The sequence below is a fragment of the Lampris incognitus genome, chromosome 13, assembly GCF_029633865.1.
Source record: "Lampris incognitus isolate fLamInc1 chromosome 13, fLamInc1.hap2, whole genome shotgun sequence".
NCBI classification, from domain to species: domain Eukaryota; kingdom Metazoa; phylum Chordata; class Actinopteri; order Lampriformes; family Lampridae; genus Lampris; species Lampris incognitus.
The window spans coordinates 34,893,968-34,919,390 of NC_079223.1; the positions used below are offsets into that span (position 1 = coordinate 34,893,968).

General features: G+C 42.1%; 3 protein-coding genes and 1 long non-coding RNA gene across 5 annotated transcripts in view; 2 read left to right on the top strand and 2 right to left on the bottom strand.

Annotated features, from left to right (window-relative positions):
• The window catches only part of zcchc24 (zinc finger, CCHC domain containing 24), a 45,854-nt gene extending 40,139 nt beyond the window's left edge, over positions 1-5,715 (top strand). Inside the window, exon 4 of the mRNA XM_056291769.1 lies at positions 1,068-5,715. Within this exon, the coding sequence (XP_056147744.1) occupies positions 1,068-1,181 (114 nt within the window). The 3' untranslated portion in view covers positions 1,182-5,715. The remainder of the gene's footprint in view (positions 1-1,067) is intronic.
• Positions 5,716-6,485: 770 nt separating this feature from the next.
• Positions 6,486-24,908, top strand: LOC130122760 (uncharacterized). Its single transcript, XR_008811264.1, has 3 exons — positions 6,486-6,585; positions 23,292-23,393; positions 24,784-24,908. It is a non-coding gene; the product is annotated as an uncharacterized LOC130122760 (long non-coding RNA).
• ppifa (peptidylprolyl isomerase Fa) lies at positions 6,993-9,609 on the bottom strand. Its single transcript, XM_056291770.1, has 6 exons — positions 9,438-9,609; positions 9,182-9,212; positions 8,960-9,048; positions 8,781-8,877; positions 7,904-7,979; positions 6,993-7,578 (listed from the first exon to the last, which is right to left on the bottom strand). Exons 1-6 carry the CDS (start codon positions 9,579-9,581, stop codon positions 7,443-7,445), a joined length of 573 nt encoding a protein of 190 aa, XP_056147745.1. The 5' UTR covers positions 9,582-9,609; the 3' UTR covers positions 6,993-7,442.
• Positions 12,643-25,423, bottom strand: part of zmiz1a (zinc finger, MIZ-type containing 1a) — a 77,216-nt gene continuing 64,435 nt past the window's right edge. For both annotated transcript variants that reach the window (XM_056291766.1, XM_056291767.1), the window contains 18 exons: positions 24,830-24,962; positions 23,645-23,759; positions 23,273-23,493; positions 22,875-23,076; positions 22,137-22,418; positions 21,790-21,975; positions 21,581-21,649; positions 21,275-21,440; positions 20,914-21,055; positions 19,622-19,832; positions 19,371-19,476; positions 19,012-19,172; positions 18,820-18,887; positions 18,636-18,704; positions 18,225-18,490; positions 17,647-17,843; positions 16,541-16,840; positions 12,643-16,228 (listed from right to left, as the gene is read on the bottom strand). In XM_056291766.1, coding sequence (XP_056147741.1) covers positions 16,121-16,228; positions 16,541-16,840; positions 17,647-17,843; positions 18,225-18,490; positions 18,636-18,704; positions 18,820-18,887; positions 19,012-19,172; positions 19,371-19,476; positions 19,622-19,832; positions 20,914-21,055; positions 21,275-21,440; positions 21,581-21,649; positions 21,790-21,975; positions 22,137-22,418; positions 22,875-23,076; positions 23,273-23,493; positions 23,645-23,759; positions 24,830-24,962 — 3,002 coding nt within the window. In that variant the 3' untranslated portion in view covers positions 12,643-16,120. The remainder of the gene's footprint in view (positions 16,229-16,540; positions 16,841-17,646; positions 17,844-18,224; positions 18,491-18,635; positions 18,705-18,819; positions 18,888-19,011; positions 19,173-19,370; positions 19,477-19,621; positions 19,833-20,913; positions 21,056-21,274; positions 21,441-21,580; positions 21,650-21,789; positions 21,976-22,136; positions 22,419-22,874; positions 23,077-23,272; positions 23,494-23,644; positions 23,760-24,829; positions 24,963-25,423) is intronic.

Genomic DNA, 25,423 nt, shown 5'->3' on the forward strand with positions numbered 1-25,423 from the left:
TGACTCCAAAGTCAAAGAGCTCTGAGTCTCAGCATGGCCCTTCTCCAAGGCCTTAATGAAAAAAAACACTGAGAAAAGCTGTCTTTTTCAATTTTATCGCAAGTATGAAATGATTTTAAGGGTTTTTATGTATCCTAACAATCACTCTTAGAGGAAGAAAACAAAGCTTGTAATTGTTTTCCACTCTTGAGTAAAAAAAATACTACACCAAATTTTTTTCCCCCAACAAATCCCAGAAAGTTGACTCAGTTCATCTGCATGCATTGTGCCCAGATGAACTGAGTCAACTTTCTGGGATTTCCTTAACCTGGATTATTAAGCATGCATCAAGACATTTTGGCTCTTTTGCAACAAATCTTTGAAAAACATTAAAAAAAAAGTTTAATTTTGTCACTGGTTCTTCACTGAATCACAATCACGTCAGATTTTCAAACTTTCCACAGGAGCCAAAATGTGTTCAGTGCTCTTTATCGCAAAAACCTGTACAGTTCCTGGAGGACTCGCAACCCGAAGAGTGAGTTATATCTTTGTATTGACCCACAGTAACCTGGTTTCCTTTGCATTGCGAGAGAAAGCTAGTGTCATAAAAAGCTCAGGAATAACAATAGCTGGGAAAGAAAATAACGTAGAGGGATTGTTAAAACAATATCCAGAACTATTGGCTCGCAAAGACACTCTGTCCTTTGAAATGCTTCCAAGTGAGCTATTCCTAGTTAAAGTTTGCTGTAATTTCCATGCAGGTCGGTATGATTAAATGCGTGTGAAGCTTTTTCTTTAATACCAGGTTGTTAAAGTGAAAGATTCACAAGCTTATAGTTCTTTTTCCATATTTCGGCAACTAACTATGCAAAGGACGCGCCTGGTCTGCGAAGGTTACAGTCGTTGCATTTGGGTACACAGCTGCATTTAATCTTTTGTCAATCCCACCCCCCACCCTCCTCTACCTCCCACCTCCCAAAAAAATACCGCTGACAGAGAGCAAAGGGTAAATGCTTGGTGTGTATGCATGTGTTTTTAAAGCATTTAAATGTGGCTGATGGTTGTTTCTCTGCTTGCTCTGTCCTCAGCGCCCTTTGGAGAAGCCAGATGGCCTTGATGTTTCTGACCAGAGCAAGGAGCACCCACAGCACCTGTGTGAGAAATGCAAAGTCCTGGGCTACTACTGCCGCCGCGTGCAATAATCTCCATTATCACCAGAAAGCGACTTCTGCAACTCCCAGTCCTATCCCCATCCCACAACCCCAACTCACACTGTTTCCTTCCACAGCTGATAGCACAAAGCCCACCCACACCCCCATCCATCCCACCCCCATATCTGTCTTCCCCTGCTCGACATCACCCGCTCTCTTCCTCCTCACCTCTCGCCCTCTTATCTCTCTCCGCCACGACAATGTACAGTAGCTCCCTTTACTCTGACTCTCCTTCCTTGCTTAGACCTTCCTATTGTACCACAGTAAAAACCTCTGTCCTATCTTCGCCACCCCCCCCCACCCCCCACCGCATCCACTCAGCAGAAAGTTGTAGTCGTTGCTGTCTCCATCATCGATGGTGAACAAGGTTAGGATCGGGAAATGGGAGATGCAGATCAGACCTGCACTTTGGGTCAACTTCTGTTGCAGACACACACACCAAGTGCTCTTCGTGGAAAATGAAAACTTGCCAAAATCAATGAGTGTAAACTTTCTCGACGCTAATATGGGACCTTGTGTACCAGAAACCACATAACCCCAATTTCTCCAAGTATATTTGTTAAAACGGCGGATCATTGCTTCGATGTATTAGCAATGGGCATGTGTCCTATTCCTGTTGCTGACAGTATTTCTACCGTTATTGGTCACAGTGGATTACCTCACTTTGGGGTTTGTTGATTTTGTGTTTACAGAGATTTGCCTTCCTTTTTTTCCTGCCAAGTGAAGAGTGTGGTGATGTTTTGAACATTAAATCGGGGCCTCTTGTGATGGTATAATGTATATGAGGCCTTTAATGTCTTGCCGTGTAAGGGTCAATAGCAAATCTTATTAACTGTGAATTAACTGAGGGATAATGTGCCGTGCATCCCTGGCTTACATTTGGCCTATTTATTTTCTTGTTGTCTAGCGTGCAATTTGAATTTTAACTGGGACATAAAGAAATGTTTTTGTATGTTTGTATATCACAATATTTTGTAACTGCTACCACAAGTCTTTAGAAACTACTGTAGGCCTGCATACAGCATTGTTCCTCATCTACGTTCAGTGCATTAGTGACGCTTAGTTGCGGTTTCATTACCCTCCCTATTTGTTAAGGTCGTTATATGAAACCTTGATTATTTTACAATGCATTGGATTGCTATGTTGTGTTGATCTTGGTTCACAAGCAGATTAACATTTATTTTTTTCAAGACAGAAGTGCAATAACAGTAGTTTCTGTAACAATGGCCACGCTCTCTATACAGTTTAATGCAAATAACCGACCGAATACACTCCCAAGTTCGATAATCAAGAGTAATTTATAAAAACTCACTTTCCGGTGTCTCACTCACTAGGGTTGATTTGAAAATCACACGTTTAGGCTGCAGACTGTTAAGGTGTTCACGCGTCAAGCTCACTTAGATCCTGACAAGCTGTTCGGACAGAACTGGGGTAGTACATTCGTTTTTCCAAGGACTTTTCGAAGGAATTTCTCATACACGCTTTTTTTTTTTTTTTAGTGCAAGTGCCTACCGGTGCCATCAGAAGCCTTACGCAAGTAGATTTGTGGACTGACAGGAGAGGTAACTGATCATTTTTTCAGTTTTTTTCAAAGGGTTTATACCCCTAAAACTATATCCAACAGCTGATTTCAGGGTATAGACTGTCCGTAGAGAGAATCAGACAGTTGAGATGAAGTGAAATGATTTACAGGGTGGGTTAGAGAGGGATGGGTTATTTGTGAAAGGTTGGCTTGATGTGTGGCCACAGGTCGATTATCAAAAGGATATATTGAAAGTGAAGTTGAATGGCGATTACTCTTGCTGTATATTGTTTTTTTTTCGTGTGGCCTACTATTATACACCAGTTTCATTGAAAGGGAAGCCCTCATCCTATTCTTTGTTTACAAATATCACACATTATATTTACTTTGAGACATATACTATTACATGGGAAATCCTGACTGATATGCATATTGTAAACTTAATGTAGTCTTGACGAAGAGGTTCCGACATTTACGGAAAACTGTTTTTCAAGGATAGTTTGTACACATTTATTTTGATTAGTAAAACCTGGTTGACTGTACTTTATACTCATAATGGATGTGCCTCCGAGAGACTTGGCCACAGTAAATCACTCTGCGGCGCTAAGAGGAAATACGCGACCAATTGATATTATAGGAAGAGACAAGTGGTTGACTCGGCGCTGGAGCAAAATGCATGCATGTGGTAACAGTAATGCCTAGCAGGTTTTTGCCAAGTTTTATGCAGGTTATGGATATGGACAGGATTATCATGATTCTCCCCCGCTAACTTTGACGGTATGAGCTGCCAAGGTTGAGTCCTCCTCAGTACAGTTTGCTGAGTTTGTGTGGCACTAAACCAGTACTCATAAGATGGCAGTCATAACCCCGTTGTTGTCTGTTGTCATGAAACACCCAACCAAGATGTGTTTTCCTGTGTGATCCGTCCTCACAGCAGAACGGGTTTGCATGACCCCGTGGACCTCAATCTCTTTTTATTTTCTCTTTTTAAGTCACCCATTGTAACCATGTTTATCCAAGCCATCGTGTATCTATAAAAAGAAAAAATAAGAAAAAAAACTGAGTCACAAGACGTAGTGTGAAAGATCGCAGTTATTAATAATGGTACCAGCGGATATTGGTTAATGACAGAGATAGTTTTGCAAAACTTTGTATCTAGATGCAAAACAATGGAGGGGAATATATATTAATGCGAGTCAGATATGTGTACCAATAGGGTTAATTTTTAATGAAGGATTCCCTTTTCTTTTTTTGCCCAAGTTTTGTCGGGAACAATCCCCTTTTTCAGTACTGTAATAAACTGTTTCTGTTATTCTGCGTCATGACACCAATGTGACACGCCTGATCAGCATCACGTCTGCTTTACAGTCTCGTCCCACGTCCATGGTCAGAATAGAAACCAATGATGCCTTGTGAACTCACCTAATGTTAGCATTCAGAAAGTTTGGGATTACGAGGAAAAAAAAAGAAGGTTCAATCAAATCTAGTCAGAGCGGTCTTTAGGTTCTGCTCAGAGATTTATAATAAAAACGCCATTTTTGACTGGCGAAGTAACGAGCCAATGGAAGGGGTTGAAACGATGCTTAGAAAAATAACGAACCCTCTGCTTTCGGATGTAAGTTGTCTTGAATTACATATACTTGACTTTTCTAGTATCTTTTCAGTTCAAATTTGTTATGTTCTATGGATGAGATGTGTATTTTGCAAGACTTAATAGATGTTGAAAATGTTGAAGCAATTTGCTAAGACAACTATTTTATTTCCCTGACAAAGATATTTGCAAATGATTGTTTTATGTATATATTTGATGGCCATCATTTTCAAGGAAAGGTAGCTCTTTTGAGGTGTTATGCAATATTGAAGCTTTTTATGTGAAGAAGGGCCTATTGCTGAGGAAAAAAAAACACAAAAGCTGGGAGTTTTCTCTGAAAATGTTTTACAATAATCTGAGGGTTTATCCTGCAGGAATATTTATGGAGATTTTTTTTTACAACACTTTTTTGTATAGAATATGCAACAAAGTTACACTAAGAAGGAAATATTGATGTCTACATAGAATATTATTAAGAAGCTGGTACATAATTAATACCCTTACTCAGTTATAAGCCATTGTTTTGTTTTTTTTGTTTTTTTGTTTGTTTGTTTGTTTGTTTTTTTGCATTTCGTGTTACGGTGTTATCAGTGTTGAATAACCCACAATGATATCTAAGTGCTATATGAAACCAAGTATCCCTATGAGCTGCCGTTTGCATTCATACAGTAGCATGTATTCATTTTTATATACAGTTATCACAGTGTTATGAAGATATATTGTGTCAACATGCAGAATTCTTTCTCTTAATTAGTGACTGATACTCACCACTGTATTAAGCACGTTAAAACTGTGAGTTGTAGTTTGCTTAAAGCAGCAATGACAAGGAACTATTATAAAATCTGTTGGTGTTATTACTAGTTTAGGGAGCGTTTACTGTCAAGGAAGTCTGTGGGACAAAGAACTATTTTAGAGTTTGCATGTGCATGTGTTTGTTTTGACTTAAATATTATTTTGTGCAATTTATACTTAAATTAATTATGCACAGTAACGTACAGTAGTTGGCTGCATATTGTTTTTAACATTCTAAACATCTTCTAACTGATTGTTATTAGTCCTTCATTTACCGGTAGTGTAGCCTTAAAAGTAATACATATTTACTGAATGTAACGTGTTAACACTTATGTGGTCAATTGGAAAGTCCTGTTTGTATTCTTTGATGTTTGTTTCATTTGAGATAATTGCAAAGGAATATTGCAATAATATAATATTTGGATTGGACAGAACACAGATGTGAGGTTGGGAGGAAAATGGTTTGGAAACAAGACGTGTCATGTTTAGAAAGTAGCCTGCAGGTCTGTTTTTCATGTCCATGAAACGGCATTCCAAAATGTGCCTTATTTTGTTAGCTCGGAAAACATGTTAGTGCTTTGGTTCTGCTGGGGGTTTTCGATGAATAAAAGTCATATTGTGCAAGATCTGCTGTTTAAGTGGTTTCATTTGTTGGGTTCCTTTATTCGACTCTGTCAACAGACAGCTACAATGCATGGTTGCCTGGAAGCTCCCCAGATCCCTAAGCCACCCGCTGAAGGGTACGTTTTCATCAACAGTGCACTCTGTCTCTGAGGACATTTGCAGAGTTGATGTTCAATACTGAGCATATAGATAACAACACAAATATGGCGATTATGCAACTTTGAGCTTTTCTTACCCCACCGTCACCCAGGAGGTCAACTCCTGCATTGAAAATACACCAGCCACATTGAACCGCGAGGGCCATTATTTCAACACTTTCAATAGAACTGCGGAGAAAGGACAAGCTTGTATAAAAGAACACACCTACTTACATGGGTGCTGTGCAGCCAACAGTCAACATGTAGACATTTACAGCGTCAGGAACCAGCTTGGACCAATTGTAAAGATGTTATTGTTTTGCATGTGTATTAAGAGTTTGGCCACAGCACCAGCCTTTGTCTTGCCAAGTTTCCGTGCACAGTATTGGACATGCATTCCAAATAGCTCAAACTTAACCAGAGGGTGGGGACCCAAATTATATCAAGTTTGTTACAACATCTCAAGCTCAAAAAGAGAGAGTGAGAACTGCAGTGTCACTATGGCAACAATGTAATCTGAGAATTCAAACAAACGGTGGAGGGTCAGTGCGCATATGGTTTCATTTAGGAGCGAGAGCTGCTTTTTCACGTTGCTTCATTATTTACTTTCATAAAGTATTAGCTCAAGAGGCAGCACCACCCAGTCTCTGGCTTTCAGACATATCCTGGCCTGCCTCCTTCCTCCTGAAGACATACTGTGTTTCAAATAAAGATCCTTCAAGTACTGAGGTAAGAGCAACCCACACACAAGCCAAATGCATTTTCAAGCTTTTGATAACGCACAAAGATGAAATCATCTGTACTCAGATGTATTAAATGAAGCTACGGCCCCTGGGTCCATAATCTGCACACCCATTCATGTAATACGTCAAACCTATTGTAGGACGACTTAGAAGACTGTTAAAGATGAGCCTGTTGATACACCAGAGTATGCGGTTGTGTTTTATAGACTGAAGCAAAGGGTATGATGTCACATCCTGTTCTGATGGACAGGAAGTCATGCTTGAGGGTGTCTCGCATCTAAAAAAAGCTGTTGGATCATTTCCAGAAAGCTTTAAAAGTAGCCGGGATGGTGGCACATAAGCAGGAATGGTTTATACTTGGAGCAAACAGTAAATTCTAAAAAATGTTGTTTTATTTGAAAGTGCATGAACAGAAAATGTACAACGGGAATATTACTTTACAGAACAAGTGACTTGGCATTCAGTGCTTGGTATAAACAGACTGCGTTCAAATTACTTAAATATATAGGGCAATCTGACCGTTGAGATAAAAAAAAGTCTAATCTAGTCTTTAATTAGGTTCCTCTTCTTCCTGTTATTCTTAATGTAATAAAACAAATTGATGAACAAAGGCATATTCTGAGTAACAAAATATACTGTAAGTTGACATGATCTCTTGTAATGGGATTAAAGAGTACAAATACGATGTGAATTTACATAGGACAAATACCTCTATGATAGCTCAGTGCAGGCAAACTCGGTGATAACGTATCGTATCATAGAAAAATTAATAATGGAAAAAGTAAATATTAAATAACTTAGTACAATTAATCATCCGAGAGAGTCCATTTTTGTTCATTTGCATCATTTGATCTCCCCACAGTCAGTGATGAAAATTTTCTTTAACACACCGCCATCATGCAAACCAAAGGATTCGATCTTTGAGACCACCTCCATACCCTCCTTAACCTGACCGAATACCACATGTTTATCATCAAGCCTGAAAAGAGCGAGAGAGAAAAAACGAGTTTGGTCACTGTGAAGTAAAAACTGGCAAACTGCTGTGCAGCTCATATCTCTAAATTATCCAAATGTATGGAAAGCTAGCTTGAATGCATTAACTTCAACAGCAGGGATGCAGTTAAGGTAGAAAGTGGTGCCAATGTGAGAGGCTGTGTATGTACACAAAATCCTTTGCAAGTAACAAATGTCTAAAATGGAATTATTAGAGAACTGTAGAATTATGAGAGAACTGGATTTTTCCCGCGACCCTGGGAGCAGGATAAGTGGTTTGGATAATGGATGGATGTAGGATTATAGTTTACCATTCGGTTTTAGCGGTACAAATGAAGAACTGTGAGCCATTGGTATTGGGTCCTGAATTCGCCATTGATAAAATTCCTTTGGGAAATGGGGAAAAAACAAGAGAGAAAATACTACCATCAGGTCATATCTTCTTGGAGTATCCAACACGTGAATATAAATTGGTTTTGGCCTGACTGTAGCGGGAGAATGGCTATAGGCAAATCTTCATCTGTAAAGAGTATGGCTTCTCTTCCTCTCTGAATTTTGATGCATACTATGATTGCTCAACACACCAAACGGAAGTGTAAGTCTATCAACAAGTGGATAGAGTTTAGTCAAAAAAGAAGGTATTTTGATAAAATGGATGTTGACTCACTGGGAAAGTAGGTCATTCGCTTGGGGGATTGCAAAATCTATATGACCAGGGGTCTAGTGGTACATGAGAACACTGCCACCTGGTGGACATGCATTTATGGACGCGAACAACGACATGCAGAAGAGGAATTACGTAAATTCACGTAGCCATGTTTTCATAACAACCAAACACAGGAAGGCTTTCCCCCTGACTAACATATCTTACTGTATAAAGATGGCTCTCAATGCCACAAATGAGTACCACAGACCTAAAGGACACTATTGCGAAGGCAAGGCAGTTAAGTAGAGAAATACTAGTATAATAATATACGTTATATGTATACAGTCGTGTCTGGATTGTGTAAAAGGTGCAATGCAGACACAGCACAAACTACATAGTTAAAACGTGTCTAATCTGGTAAAAAAAAAGTACATTTTTGACCCTTTTTTTATAAGGAGAAGAGAAATTTGTCACAATAGAAAGTGTTGTACAGTAGCAACGGTTTCGGGGGGGGGTGACCCTAAAAGCGTTGGGATACTTACCTGGACCGGCATGTTTCAGTTTGAAGTTCTCATCTTTAAACTTTGTTCCATAAATGGATTTCCCTCCTGTCCCGTTATGATTTGTGAAATCTCCGCCCTGTCCCAGAAAAACAATCTATCAACAGACTGCATGGCACACCTTGCAATATAGATATAACCTCATGACGTCTGCACCTTACCTGACACATGAACTCAGGAATGACTCTGTGGAACACTGAACCCTGGTATCCAAAGCCATGTTCTCCTGTGCACAGCGCTCTGAAGTTTTCTGGCAAAACATCAATTTTCCATCCAAATTAAAGCAATTCGGGGTACTATACATAGTTTTAGAGTAGAGTTTGTATGTGAGTATTTGAATGTTTTCGCTATTCAATCTTTCATTTCGATTTTTAAGAGCATACCTGCAGTCTTTGGTACTACATCTGCATTCAACTGCAAGACAATACAAGAAGCATCAACCATGGGCTACATGAACGAGTCTGCTTCTGACGAGTCACACAATTAAATATATTTATCGTTGCTTATTTGACAAACGGTGGAATTTGACGGGTTAAGCACTGTAGTATTTTCATCCCAAGCAATGAGGTGGTGGTGACTTTAATAACTGCTAGTTTTAGAGGAAGCTAGGTTAACGTTAAGCAAGCTAACATTAGCTACCTCAATGACTATTCGTCCAAGCGGTTCATTGTCCGCCTCGATGTCCAGATACACCACTGGGTTCTTAATAGGTCCGGAAGAAAACAACCTTGCGACAGAGATCGCCAGAGAACAATATTTAATACGGTTCTTCGTTTGCAACATCTTAGCACTGCTGACCCACGGGGGTTAGCAGCGGTGCGGAAGCTTGTGTTTACAAGCGACTTCACGTTGAGTGGACACGCCCCCCCACCCCCCACCGGTTAGCTAAACAGCGACACCATGAGACACCACTTCGTAAATGACCCTCTGGTAACCCACCACAAAGGCATCAGTTTCAAGGTACTGCAGAGACTGACTATAGACTAACACATGAAATTTGAAATGATTGTTGTAATTTTATTACTTCTGTGTAAACCTGTTTGTTGAAACATGTTTTTTTTTCAAGCAGCCCATCAATAAATTAAGCTGGTGAGCACTGGTTACAACTCAACAAAATAACTATGTTGCCTTACCACAGTCACACAAGACCAATGCTTTGATCACACGGCACCTTCTATCTATTCTCTTTTATGAAGCTATCATTATGTTGCAAACTCTTTTGAACTTTTATCATAGTACCATGGAGAGTGTCTTGACAGGGTGTATGTATCACAGTGTAGTTTGGCAACCTGACCGCTCAGGACTGCACATTGCTTCAAAGGACTTTAAAGAAAGCAGCAAAAATCATTGGCATGGAATTACGACAACTTCATAATATGAACACCACTCACTGCGAAAGGAAAGCCCAAAACATTATTAAGGACAACAACCAAACCGCTCACGTTCTGTTCTCTCTTCCCATCTAAAAGACATTAACGGAGCATCAAAACACATACCACCCGTCTCAGTAACAGTTTCTTTCCACAGGCAGTCAGGTTGCTGAACAGCTGACGCACCCATGTGCGCCTTACATTGTTGTGTTATCGTGTACTGTATGTATATTGTGTGTATAATGTATGAATTCTGTGTACATAGTCTATGTAGGTCTGTAGTGTTGTCTCTTTTTTCTTTTGGATGGTGTGTCCTCGTGTCCTTAGTCCTTGTGTCCCTTGTGTTAAGGCAGAGAGAGCCAGAGTACAAGAATTTCATTATATTGTAATACACTTGACAATAAAGTTGAACTTGATCTGCTTGACTCCTCCAGTGGTATCGCTTACCATTGTTATGCCAATGATATGCAATTTTACTTCTCGATTAAACCTAATAACCTCAATAACCTTACCACCTTTCATGACTGCCTAGCTTCTGTTATCAATTAGATGTCTGAAAAATTTCCTCCATCTCAATTCCAACAAAACTGAGGTCCTTGTCACTGGCCCTGATTGTTTTACTAAGGAGGTCAGTCACTATATGGAAATTTGAGCCTCATATTACTGAAATCATTCAGTCTTGTTTCTTTCAGTTGAGAAATATTGCAAAAACAAAAATCTAGCCGTCAGTAACCACATCATCCTGATTATTGCCTCCCTTCACTGGCTTCCAGTAAAACACAGAATTGATTTCAAAATTGTACTAATTACATACATGGCCTTGCATGGTCTGGCCCCTGCATATATGTATTTCTTGCAGAGTTGTTAAGCCTCTATTCTAGCTCTTGGCCACTCTGATCATCTAATCAAGGCCTTTTATAATAATAAATAATAATAATGGATTACATTTATATGGTGTTTTGTCTAGACACCCAAAGTGCTTCACATTGAAGGGGGCAAACTCACCTCAACCACCACCAATATCTGTTCCCCATTCCTATTTTAAACCCAGAGGTGACCCTGCTTTTGTGGTTGTGGCTCCTAAACTTTGGAACAACCTTCCCCATTCCATCAGATCTGCTGAATCTGTGGTTTGATTTAAGAGGCTGCTGAAAAATCACTTCTATAGGTTAGAGTTTTTATAAATACTTTCCGTTGGCCTTTAGTTTTGTTTATTTTGGTCATGCGCTCCCATTTTTGTCTCTGTATTATGCATATGTATCCATCTATCCATTATCCACACCGCTTATCCTGCTCTCAGGGTCGCAGGGAGGCTGGAGCCTATTCCAGCAGTCATTGGGCAGCAGGCGGGGAGACACCCTGGACAGGCCTCCAGGCCACCACAGGGCCAACACACACACACACACACACACACACACACACACACACACACACACACACACACACACACACACACACACACACACACACACACACACACCCATTCATACCTAGGGACAATTTAGTACGGCCAATTCACCTGACTTACGTATGTCTTTGGACTGTGGGAGAAAACCGAAGCCCCCAGAGGAAATCCACGCAGACACTGGGAGAACATGTAAACTCCACACAGAGGACGACCCGGGATGACCCACCAAGGCTGGACTACCCCGGGGCTCGAACCTAGGACCTTCTTTCTGTGAGGCGACTGTGCTAACCACTGCGCCACCATGCTGCCCGTATGTATATATAACTTCATTAAATGAAATAGTCAACGGTAGGGAACATGCTCAACAAATGAGCAAAATAATCCAGTGATTCAAGTAAATTCTTTAATCAATATATATATATATATATATATATATATCACCATCATCAGTGGTCACTCGGGGTCGAGTATGACTGTCCTTCTAGGTCCTTGTGGGTATCCTTGCGGGAGGACGCCTGCGCCTAACAGCTTTTTACGTGGCGAGGCTGATGCACCTGCAGCCATCACACGTTCCTTGGCGGGGGGTGGCCAGAGTCCAATGGCATGGAGAACCAAGACGATTGGGGACCACCCTCAGATGCAGCCTTTATCTGCCTTCACTGGCATTGTCTTCTGCCAGTTCCGCCACTGAGGTCTTTGTTGGGTCGCACTTCATCTGGAACCTCCCCTTTGACCTATCCGCCTTGGGAGACCCTACCAGGAGCCAAGCTCCAGACAGCATAGCTCTTGGGATCATTAGTACATGCAAACTTCTCCACTACGGCAAGGTGGCGATCCAGAAGATATGAAGACATATATGTATGTATGTATGTATGTATGTATGTATGTATACTTGTATTTTGTATCAGTGTATTTTATCCTGTATTTGAAGCACTTTGTAACTCCGTTTTAAAAGTGCTATGAAAATAAAAATTATTACCATTATTTAATATTATTTAAATTTGAGACAGTAGTGGAAAGTGTAATGTTTAAACCAAGTACGTCAAAAGACACGGTACATTGGGTGTTTCATCTGAATACATATTTATTAGATAAATATTAGGATGTCACGTCATCTAACTACATACAGATTTGCAAGACTAAAAATCACAATGTTTTTCTGACCAGTTTAGAATATGAAATGATTGTACACAGAATGTACAAAACCAAAGAGACAACTGCCACCTGTTGTGCCAATCATTTCAGGTTGTACCTTTTATAGCATATTTTGCCAAATTGTGTAAAAACTGTAAATTTGACAAAATTGTACAAACTGTAAATTTGGAAACAATCTTTAGGAGCATCTCATGGCTCCACGTCTCCAAGTCCCAATTATACCTCAAAAGGCTCTTTATCATTTTATAGCACCTTTATAAAGTACACAGGTAATAGAGAAATACACAGAAGTTTAATATTACACAAAGGAAAAAAAAGTGTCTCTTTTTTTTAATTTGAAACCTCGCGTGGAGGAGTACATAAAGTATCTTACATAAATGAACAGGTGTGGTTAGAAGGGTCTGCACAGACAGTATCGAACACGGACTCATTTTCTCAATTCAACGTCTTGACAGGAGGATGCAAGCTTTACAAATTCTAAATACACTATGCACATTCCCCCTGGAGAAAATGAATACATTTCTGTTAACGTGTCTCTAATTTGTCATTTACATTATGTACAAATGTCCCTTACAACCCGCTCCCCTCCCCCCCACATCCCTGCCACATCCTTCTCTTGCATCTGAAGCAGAAGGGAGGCCCCCACCCCAACTCGTCTTCAATTCCCTCTTAAAATATTCATTTCATGCCATTTTCCTTTGATACCACCCCCCCCCCCCCAAAAAAAGCTCCAGAGTCTACAACCAAGCCGTACGGTTTGTGACAGGGCAGGGAGCCTCGAAGATCAACCCTTTTTTTTCTTTTTTTTTTTAACGTGAGTTTGTGGAGGGTTAAACAAACAGGTTTTGTAACACACTATGTAGGGGCGATACAATATCCCAATGTGGCAGTGCATTGTCTCTTACAAACACACAAACAACAAATAGAACATCCAATGCTTCAGCTTTGTTAGATGTTGGTGACTTGCTCAGCCTTAATTAGTTTTTTTTTCAAACTGAAAACAAACCTTCCTCAAACGGGGAACGTGTAGTCTGCGTCAATATCTGACATAAATTTACTGCATAAAATCATGTCGACCAAATTATAACTATCACAATACAAAACAATGGATAAAAAGTAATAATTTAAATCTTTAAAATAACATGATATCATGGAAATACAAACAATACTTGCTGAATTGTGGATATCAAAAGCTTTTGTCAGGCATCAAAAATAAACCAGGGGACATTTTTGCACGTTATTACTTTAAATAAAAACAACAAATTATTGGCTTCAGTAATATTACACAAATGATTCTGGATGAATTTTGGAACTTCAAATTGTATGAACAGTCTTTCACAAAGATTAAAAAAAGACAGCCCGCCAAAAGCTGACGTGCATGAGGGGGAAAAAAAACAGAAAAAAACACTGACTGTAATTTTTATCTTGCTTGCAGGGTGTTTAAAATATTATTTTTCGCTGATGCCTTGTCATGGGAAAATTAGAATTTGGAAACAGTACACCAACACACAGGTGTTCAATGCAAGGCTAGTGAGAATGTATATATTGATGGGTTTACAATAATTATGAGCCATTTCAAGAAATGTATGTAAGCAAGTGTATCCGTGTGCTGTGTGTGTGTATGTGCGTGTGTATTTAGTCCTTGACAGACAAACACAACTGTGTGGTTTCCAGTAACAGAGAGGGAAAGTACTGTACAATCACAAATTATTCACAAAGGGTATATACAACAGCTTTTAGAAAGGTTGTTGAATCATGCAAGATGTTCATCCAAAATGACTAATGTAATTCAATGGTAACAAAATGACAAAAGAAAATCCTATATAATCACACAGACACTTTTAAATACAGTGATTTCAAAACTTCATGTCTGTCGGATGTTAACATCCCGCTCTTTACACCGACAATATATCCAAGCCGACCCTTTACAAAAAGCATAGGATAACTTTGGTGATATGTACCTTATCAGTTTCAAAGTGGGACAAGGATGAACGACATAGTAAAAGGCAATGATTAAAAAAAAAAGAAGCATGAATTTGCAAGAAAATAATAAATATGAATAAGACAAGGAACAAATCAGAATCAAACGTGTTGAGCATTGACAAAAGACAACAGGAGCCATTGGCACTCATGCACTTAACAAAGTGGTACTGAGTTTGATTAGGGAGGGCATGACAATACAACAAATATCACCAGAACTAGGCTGGGTGGATTGATAGCCAGGGACAGGTACACAAAGACAGGCGGTTCATTGAGGTGCATGAATTTCTCTCTCTCATTTGTCTCTCTCTCTCTCTCTCATACACACACACACACACATTCAAATCTCATCTTTTTCTTCCCACTATCATTTCATGTGCACAGAAACAAAAAAAAATGTGCACAAATTCAAGCTCACACAGACAAACACACCCATATATTATACCACAGAATCATAGATGGTGCGCTCTGTTCACACTTTTTGTTACCCTTCAGTGCTCTGATCTGGTGAGGTCCTGCGTTGTGTTCCAGTTAGTTAACGGTCTATAGGAAAGCTAATGTCCACCTGAAGGCACACACACACACGAACGCGCGCGCACGCACACACACGCACGCACACACACACACACACACACACACACACACACACACACACACACACACACACACACACACACACACACACACACACACACACACACACACACACACACACACACACACACACATACATTCGGAAGTAGGGGTTAAAGGACATGGCCTATGCCAGTCTTGGAAGAGCATATTTCATATTTCAAATAGGATAAAAACAATCTCACGCAACAACGTTTTCCCCCTCCAATTTGTGTCACTTTTTTTTTTCACAAATGGAAAATCATAATTAAAAAAAGCTACAACACTTTTTTTTAAAGCCCACAAAGGGTCCCGCATCCTGTCCTCCATGTTCTGTACACATGAACTGATCATAGCTGCACAGTTTTTGATCATATAGTCACAGATATCATATAATATCACTATATAATATCACTTTTGCTGGCCAACATGGCTGTGGATGGTGTGTTGAGAATCAGAGGCAAAAGGATAAAGTGAAATCTTTACACCGAAAGAGGGGAATGAAGATACAAGTGGTTCTCCTGCCTTCTCCATCGTAAATCCCACTGAGCTCCCAAACAGGTGCCATTGCCTCATTGAGCCACATTCCTTATACCACACATTGTCAATTGACAAGTTGCATGTGTGCATGATTGTGTGTGTGTGTGTGTGTGTGTGTGTGTGTGTGTGTGCACGTGCGTGCTTGCACACAGGGAGATGCTTGAACTTGTCTGTCCAAGGGTCAATGGAGTGTCTATGGACAAGCAAACACATCACTATTTCTGTGTGCGAAGGACGGTTTTGGGAGAGGTGAAGGGCTAGTTGTTCTCAAAGAGAGACAGGAGGTCATCATTGCTGTTGGTGGGAAGGTCAGGGGGGTCCAGGTAGGATAATAACTCATCAGGGTTGGCCAGCTCAGGAAGCAGCTGTGGAGCGAGGCACAAAGAGATTTTGAGTGAGAGGACTCAAATAACCAAAGGCTATATTTATCTTTCACTAGACATTGGTAGGATTTTGTCAGAACTTCCAACGTCAAGTGGTGACACATTTGAAACATGGTACATGAAAAACGCATGTTACACTTGCTGGGAGCAATTCAAGATTCAAACCAAAAACAAGGGCGCACAGCAAAGAGATGAAGAGAAGCTGCAGCAGACAATGTTTACGCTAGCCAATACCATGAGTAACAAGTCACTTCAAGCGCTCCAAGCACCATGAGACTATACAGGCACACTTACATCCAGTGAGGGTTCAGGCATATCCTGGGCTCCCTGACCCATCTGCCCATCTGAGGATGGGTTAAAGTTCAGATCGCTGTGAGGGTGACTGTTCTGCCCAGGTTGCTGTGGCTGTGGCTGTGGCTGTGGCTGAGGCTGAGGCTGCGGCTGGCGAGGCGGCTGCGATGATTGGCCACTGTGATGCAACGGCTGCCCTGATTGGCCACTGTGATGTAAGGGCTGCCCTGATTGGTTACTCGGGTGTGGCGACGCATGCAAGCTCTGTTGCATGGAATTATGGGACTGATCAGGGTGGGACATCTGGAAGGATGGAAAAGATAGATGGACAGACAGACAGACAGACAGACAGACAGACAGACAGACAGACAGATAGATAGATAGATAGATAGATAGATAGATAGATAGATAGATAGATAGATAGATAGATAGATAGATAGATAGATAGATAGATAGATAGATAGATAGATAGATAGATAGATAGATAGATAGATAGATAGATAGATAGATAGATAGATAGATAGATAGATAGATAGATAGATAGATAGATAGATAGACAGACAGACAGACAGACAGACAGACAGACAGACAGACAGACAGACAGACAGACAGACAGACAGACAGACAGACAGACAGACAGACAGACAGACAGACAGACAGATAGACAGATAGATAGATAGAGAATGAAAGAGAATGAGTTGAAGAAAGGAAAATGTGTGAGAAGAAAGAGAGGAAAAGCGAAATGAGTCCCAGCGTGGATAATATGGAACAGGCCTTCTGAATGGAGTGCTGTGACCAGCAGACATGTACAGCTGCAACATTATATGGTGACATGAGCATGTGAGCATGACTCAGCACACATGCTGGCTAAGTGTATTGGCTTCACTCAAGTTTGGATAACAAATCTGAGCCCTTGCTGAGTTTTCATCCTCACTCTGGGTAGAGTGAATACTGGATTGCCAACATATTCTTTCAATGAAACCAGGTCAGTGTTTGGTATTAAGCTGGAAGCATAAGATTTAAAGTGAGATAAAACTTATCTTAATTAAGGATGCCTCAGAATGACAGCAAAGTAAAATGCCCATCTCTGGAGGGCATGGCACACTTACTGAGTCAGCCATGCCGTGGCTTAGGGGCTTGTCCTGGGACAGAAGGCCAGGCATCTCTGGCGGGTGGGAGAGCTGGGGGCCATGCATAAAGTCATTCATAGGGGGGCCTCCACCTCCTGCTCCTCCACCACCTGCACCTCCACCACCTGATGGGTTACCATGGAAGTCAAAGTTTCCTTGGCCATGGTAACTGTTACCTAGTGGGGATAAAAAAAACCCCAGACAATCCTCTCTCAACAGTCTTACTCCAATTTCGTCCTGCGAAAAATTGCGATGAATATGCGATAAATTGTTGCTGGTGCAAATACACAGTATATATATTTTCAGAGTACACACTTGTTACATAACTGGATAAACAAGTTCCATGTTGTTTAGATTTTTATTAAACACTGATCAAGGTGGTAAGCTCTGCATTTTATAGGTTCACGCCAGTACTCTTCAGGGCTCTTTCCTTTGTACAAAGCACTGACGATACATCAATAGATTCTGCAGCAGAATTTACAGCAGCTCTCAGCTCTAAGAAATTAGTCCCGTACTTTCAGATTTCAGAAAGCAGGATTCTGTTTTCCTTTCAGTACCTGGTCCTGGGTACTCTCCCCCATTGCCACCAGCATGCTGAGCAGGGTGTGATGGGTAGGGGCTGGGACCAGGGCCGGGGCCTGGTCCCGGGCCAAGCTGGGCAATCATCTCCATTACATTGGGCATGGTCATCTGGCTGGGGCTCATGGTCTTGAAGCGCTTGGCCAGCGGTCCATCTGGGTCCTCTTTGATGTGTAGCTCAGACTTGATAGGGACAGGTCGCCAGCTACACGTAGGGTCAATTGTGACCTCCTCAAACTCAGAACTGCGGTGAGAGGAAGTAGAGTATATCTCACATTGAATTTCAAGAGATATTCAAAATTTTTACACTTAGTTTAACTGCGGAAACATAATACAAGCTGCATGCTACTATCAGGAAGAAGGAGAAGAAGAAGAAGGTTGAAACTCACTTCTGGATGGCGTTTAGGATTCCCCACATGTACTGGTCCACCTCCAGACCCTCTAATAATGCTGTTTTACTGAGGGGAGAAAGAGTGCATTAGATGTGGTCCATTAAGAACCTCATTGCAAGTGACTCCACTTGTACAGTCGAGAAAAAAAAAATCTATGTTTAAAAAATATTCCTTCACATACTTGCATACAGGACATCTCCACGTCCCCCTCTCGCAGTTCAGTTGCAGGTAGGACTCCAGATCAAAGCACTGTGTAGAACAACATCATGCACACACGTCAACGATGTTGTCTGCGGCTCTTTCTGCGCTGTGACACGATCCGTCAATGACTGATTGATGATCAACTTAACCGCTCATACAAATTTCATCATACCTGGACATGTTTGCAGTCGTGTCCTCGTGCAGGAAGTTGGATGCGTCTGAAAGTGATGGGACATTTTAGGGAGACTTTAATGGCCGTCTGCTCCACACCGTCCTCCCCATTAAGAGTGGTGTTGCCTGTCGAGGCGGCAACGCTGTTGAAGTTCCTCTTGACTGGATAGAGAAAGAAAGTTATAAAAGGGGAGAATAGTAGTCAACAACCACCGAGGTATGCCAGTTTATCAGCAAGCAGCATTTCAAAGCATCTCATAAACCCAGGCTAGTGCAATTTCATGCCAGAATGTCCACTGTGTGTGTGGGGGTGAGTGTGTATGTGTGTAGGGAGATACAATTTGACAATGTAAGTCTTACTCTTGGTGATGCAGTGTTCTGCAGGTAGGAGCCTCTTCTTTAGGAGTCCCTGGAGGACAGATCTCACAGACGGTCTGTGAACCAGCTGCAGCACAAACAGGTGGGACTGCAAAACCCCAGCAGGAAAAAAAGACGCGCGATTAATAGGAACAACTGTTGTAAATGATCTGCGTGAAACTCGTGCATGTGAGTCTTCTCCTTATGCGAAATGTGTTTCTGGCACTAATGGGAGTTCTGCATTGTGCACTCACACAGCAGCAGGCGGTAACAGTAATCTGGATGGTGTTTCTCCCAGGCTGACAGACGTGCTTCAGGTGCAGGGGTTTGTGGGAGGTCTTGTTGTCTCCTCTCTCGATGGTGAGCGGTGTGGCGTTGACACTGACCTGTACGGAGGCGGGCCAGTTGGTGTTCATTTGCCGGTCCTCATGGTGGTAGCACTTGAACTGCAGCTCAAGGTCCGACCTATGTGGGTCAGGGAAAAGGCAGCTAGGACTGGATACTGGAGAGATTCTGTGCAAATCCAAAAGTATTTATATTTGTGGCGATGTAAATTGCATTTACTTAACAAATAAGAGATGCTCTTTTTTTTTTGATTTTTCCTCCTTTTTCTCCCGAATTGTACTTGGCCAATTACCCTATATTCCGAGCTGTCCTAGTCGCTGCTCCATCCCCCGTGCTGAGCCAGGGAGTGCTGCAGAACACTACATAGTATATCCTCCCGACACATGTGGAGTCGCCAGCCACTTCTTTTCACCTGACAGCGAGGAGTTTCACCAGGGGGACGTAGCGTGTGGGAGGATCACACTACTCCCCCCAGTTCCCACTCCCCCCAAACAGGCGCCCCGACCGACCAGAGGAGGTGCTAGTGCAGCGACCAGGACACATACTTACATCTGGCTTCCTACCCGCAGACATGGCCAATTGTGTCTGTAGGGATGCCCGACCAAGCCGGAGGTAACACAGGGATTTGAACTGGATCCCTGTGTTGGTAGGCAACAGACTAAACTGCCACGCCACCCAGACACCCAAGAGATGCATTTTTATGAAATATAACATTAACTCCCACATTTGTCTTCATAATTTCAGCGGGAACTATTTTTTCTACTCTGTCTTTTAATTAATCTTTTTTTTTAATCTGGCTTGTCTTTTTTGTGCTAATTTCAAGGAAATACATATCATCCAAAGGTAGTGTTTTTGTTCCAAATTTGCTATCCTGCCCGATTTGAATTACTGTTAATATTTGCCCTTTAACAGCAGGTTCTGAAAATATCTTAGCTAGCTACTATTCAACAAACAGCAGAGGTTAATGGCAAAAGATGATTTTCTGCAGTGCTGTGAACTGCAATGAAGTTTGATAACACACACACACGTAATGGTGTGATGTATCTAAAATTGGACTGACTACAATTTTTATTTTGAACATGGCACTGTACAGATGGTAAGCTGCTCTTGATTCTTCATGGCATATTCAGAATAGAAAGCATGCAATTTGGCAGGAGCAAGGAAGGAGATAGTAGAGAATTGTGTTGTGTAGTGGTCCTACCGCCACATGAGTGTCTGGTGGACGGAAGGTCGCAGGTGGAAGACGTGGTTGCTGACAGCCAGGTTGTGCTCCAAGCGGAACGGTTCCAGCACCACCCCGTCCCTGACTGGGAACGTCAACCGCAGCTCCTCATTGGGATTAGCTGGCACAGACAAAGAGAGCAGAAGTCCTTTTTCAATGAAATGTTGTACCTCAGGGACACCATTGTTTGGAGCCCAAATGTTGGTTGATACAACAGGCAAAAGAATACATGCAAATAAATAGCTAAAAATTAAATAAAACCCCACTGTGTTTTTTCGTTTGACTTTGTGAAAGTCTTCCCTGTTTCTCAACTACTTTTTAAAACTAATCAAGTACTTACTTGGAGGGGGAGGAAGAGCCGTCATATTTGGTTTCATGTCTGGTGGAAATGAGGGCTTGGAATCCTGGTTGGGAGACAGGTATGGAGGAATACTGCTTCCTGGGGTCATGGGGGGTGTGGGGTTACCGGGAACAGGAGAGTGGGGGTAGTTACCAGGACGATGGGGCTGAAGAGTGGGGAAGAGAAATAAAGAGCATAATTCACTTAAAATGCTACGCAGGGTGTCATTTAGCAGAAAGGTCTTAATAACTCTTCAAAATAGTTTGAAGCAAAAACAACAACAACAACAATAACAAGAAAACATACCCCATTGCCCTGGCTGTAGGAGTATCCACCCCCGGAGAAGTTGGTACTCTGGCCATTGAATGTCTCTTGCTATAGAGGAAACAGAACAATCATTTGGTTACTTGTAATTCAGAATAACTGAATTCAAAACTGAAACAACAGTAGTAAAAGCTGTCATGTGGCATGGTTCTTTTTCCAAGTGTTGTGCGTTTGTTGAGCTGGCAACATACCTTGTAGTACTGGCCCATGGGCATGCCCGGTGGGTATTGCCCTTGCCCTTGCTGTCCTGGCATCCTCTGGCCAGGGTAGTTAGGGGAGGGCAGTGGTCTGGAGACATTAGATGTGGGGTACTGTCCTTGCTGTGGCGGGAATTGACCATTAGGCCCAGGCCCATACTGCTGGCCACCATAACTTGGCTAGAAGGAGAAAATTAAAGGAAACATATTACCAAAGTTATTTGAAATGGAAAAAGGAAATTTCAAAGAAAAAACCTAGTCAAGCATAAATACTAAGTGCTGTGTAACATAAACTACTCCCCAAATGCTTTAACCAATATTCACCCAAATTTTCCACTCACCTCTCCAGGGTATGGCCTTTTCATCGCCTGCATGGGCATGCCCTGCCTGGGTCCTCCGGGGTAGCCTTGCTGGGGCATCCTTTGGCCATGTGCCCCAAAAGGCCCTATGCCTGGAGCTCGAGTTTGGTTCATGCCCATTGGCGGCCCACTCATGTTGGGGTTGTTTATGGCTGAGCCCATACTGGCTGGGTTCATACCTCCAGGGGGGCCTCGTGGGCCTGGCTGGTTCATGAACTGGCTATTGTAAGCCTGGGCTGGGCCCATCTGGAACGATGAACACATCTGAGAGGGGCAAAAAGAAGAAGGTTTTTACAAAGAAGGAAAGGAAAGGGGGAGGCAACAGTGCAAAAAAATATTGAAAAGCTAATATTACCACAAGTGAAGGATTAACAAATGGGTGGGACAATGTCAGTTGTTTCCAACGCAAATGAACTTAATCAGTGTTTTCTTGACATGAGGGCTCTATTCTCTTATTCTTTCTACATTCAGGATAATGACATTTTTATTAATATCCAATTCCTGAAACACAAGAGGCTGCACTGAAAACAACTGGAACTGTCATACATCGTCATTAGAAGATATTTTACTGATTTCAGAAAAATTAACAGTTTTAAAACTCATTATTGACAATTATAGTGACTTAAATTTTCACAATGCTCAAATAAGTCCATCAGATTCATCTCTTTACTGTGGATGATCCACACACAAATATCTGCGAGTAGGCTATGTGTACTGTACCTGTCCATACTGAGTCATGTCTTTATTTTGGGTCTCCTGCAGGGCTGCCACAGTGGCTGTTGCCGTGGCTGTTGCCGTGGCAGCAGCAGCAGCAACAGCAGCTGCGGCGGCGGCGGCAGCTGGTTGAGCAAAGTCACCTGGTGGACGGGTGTGAGGGGTCATACCCATACCTCCTGGAGGGGCGTTGGGACCACCAGAATAACTGTCAAAAAACACCCAACACTATTTAACACGATAGGGAAGGTACCGGAGTATGGCAGTGGCTGCACGGCGGTCCTGACGTTTGAGCTTAAACGAAGTTATTTGAGAAAAAACCGCCAAAAAGATTCTGATACATGTGTTTTAAACTGCATTGGTTTCATTTGTCTGCTAAAGTTTGTGTGCATGAAGTCACCTACCTCCCACTGTACCCGCCAGGTCCTCCAGGGTAGCCGGGTCTGCCATACATGCCTTGCTGCATGTAGGGCTGATTGGAGCCTCCTTTGGCTGGGAACTGCTGCTGCTGACCAGTGAACTGGGGTGAGTTGATCCCTGCCCCGCTACCGGACATACCTGATCCCATAGGGTTACCTCCGGGGTTCATAGGGTTGTTGCTATTAGCCATCGGGTTACCCAGAACCTAATGTAACAAAGCATTATTCACATTTGGTTCCATCCAATCCACTGCATCTTGTATAATGTCTGGTAGAGCCAAGAACACGCCTAGACAGCAACAACCCTAGACTCCTCTGACATACAGACAGCTTCGATGGTTTCCATGCATGGCCTACCTGACTCTGTGAAGTATTGGTCACACCCCACACTGTCGTAACCACAGACAATGACCCCGGGGGCTGGTTGGTGTTTTGCTGCCACGGGACGGAGTCGTAGGGAAAAGACCCATCACTGGAAAGCAGATTCAAAAAAACAAAACAAACATACCCAGTGTCATTTGAGGTTTCAACTGGCTGTGAAAAGAGCCAATGCAGAGAACTGACCAACGGGCTGCATATCCACAAAGTGAAAATAGTTTGGGAATACTTCTTGCCAACAGGTTAGCCACTTGGTAATGCTTGGCTTTCAGTTTCAAAACACATCTTGGGCCAGCATAACAGTTGATGACTGCACAGTGAAATGAGCCAAAATCTCAAAATGAGGCAATAAACACGACGCATGCCTACATGCACACACGCACACATGCACACACACACACACACACACACACACGCACACGCACACGCACACACACACACAAAATCAAAAGTGATGAAATTTGTGCTAGAAGTTGTTGAAAATCTTTGGCTGCAGATTGGTAGGGTGCTCTTGGAATGTTTGGCATTCCAAGTCAAAACAAATCTTGGGGCAAAATATGAGAAATGGTGAACTATAACAAACAATCTGAGTCCTCATAGGGAGAGGCGAACAGCCAGTTGACTTGGAAGGAACTGCTGTGTTTGGAGAGCAGTTTGTTTTCTCTCAGAGCTTAGCGTTTGGAATGGACAACATGTTCAATATTTGCTCATAGAAACTCAACACATCCTAACAGCATAAGCAGAGGGTCAGTAGACTCTTGGCAGCCAATTTCAAATGTTTTTTTTTCTTTAAGAAAGAATCATCTGATTGAGTACAGAATGTTCTCCAAAACATGACTTTACTACTCTCTCTCCAGTGTGTGTGTGTGTGTGTGTGTGTGTGTGTGTCTCAGAGAGAGAGAGAGAGAGAGAGAGAGAGAGAGAGAGAGAGAGAGAGAGAGAGAGAGAGAGAGACAGGATGTGTGTTAATCTACCAAAACAAATTTCACACACACTCCTCACCAAAGTCATTTTGGCTCCATTTCAGAAGAAAGAGAAGACCTCTATTTACAGGCTGTACATTACATCAGGACTGTATGCAGGATAAAAAAGGTCTTAAGCCGAGTTTTGGTGTTTAGGTTTATCGCCGAGACACGGCAGAGGCCCAGAGGATCCTGCACTGACCTGTGTGTGAGGCCCGGCTTCATGCTGTTCATAGGCTGCATGGGGACTTTGCCCTGCGGTTCGTTCTGCCTGTTTTTCTGATGACGCAGCAGGAGGAGACGACCCAGCTCCTCACACCACGATGACAGCAGGGCTACGAGGAAAACACACACAGAAACACAGACACAGACACAGACACAGACACACACACACACACACACACACACACCCACACACAGTCCATAAATCAGTTAATCTACTGTCATAAACGAGTGAGTACTGAACATTCACATCCCTTCGCTGTGTGTTGAGCATTTTAGGATTAAGGTAAGCTAAGAAAAATAACAATTTCGTCGCAATTTCAGCCCCACTGTTCGCAAATTCTGTGGAAACTCATTACAACATGCCTATGCAAAATGAATAGCTTTACCTTGTAGGTCTTTGAGGTCTTTAAATTGATCATTTCAAGCTGACACAACAGTGACCAACTTCCATGAACTCTGTGTTGCTGTACCCTCCAGGGGGCAGCCTAACCCAATAAACCCTTGGCTATGTTGTCAGGTCCCTGCTGCTTGTTTCCCTATGAGGATTTCACAGACATAACCAACATAATCA

Coding starts and splice junctions, on each gene's coding strand:
- ppifa (XM_056291770.1), bottom strand. CDS start 9,581: ATGTTGCAAACGAAGAACCGTATTAAATATTGTTCTCTGGCGATCTCT. Junction 7,980..8,780: donor ACTGAAACATGCCGGTCCAG/GTAAGTATCCCA, acceptor CATTTCCCAAAG/GAATTTTATCAATGGCGAAT. Junction 7,579..7,903: donor TGTACCGCTAAAACCGAATG/GTAAACTATAAT, acceptor CGCTCTTTTCAG/GCTTGATGATAAACATGTGG.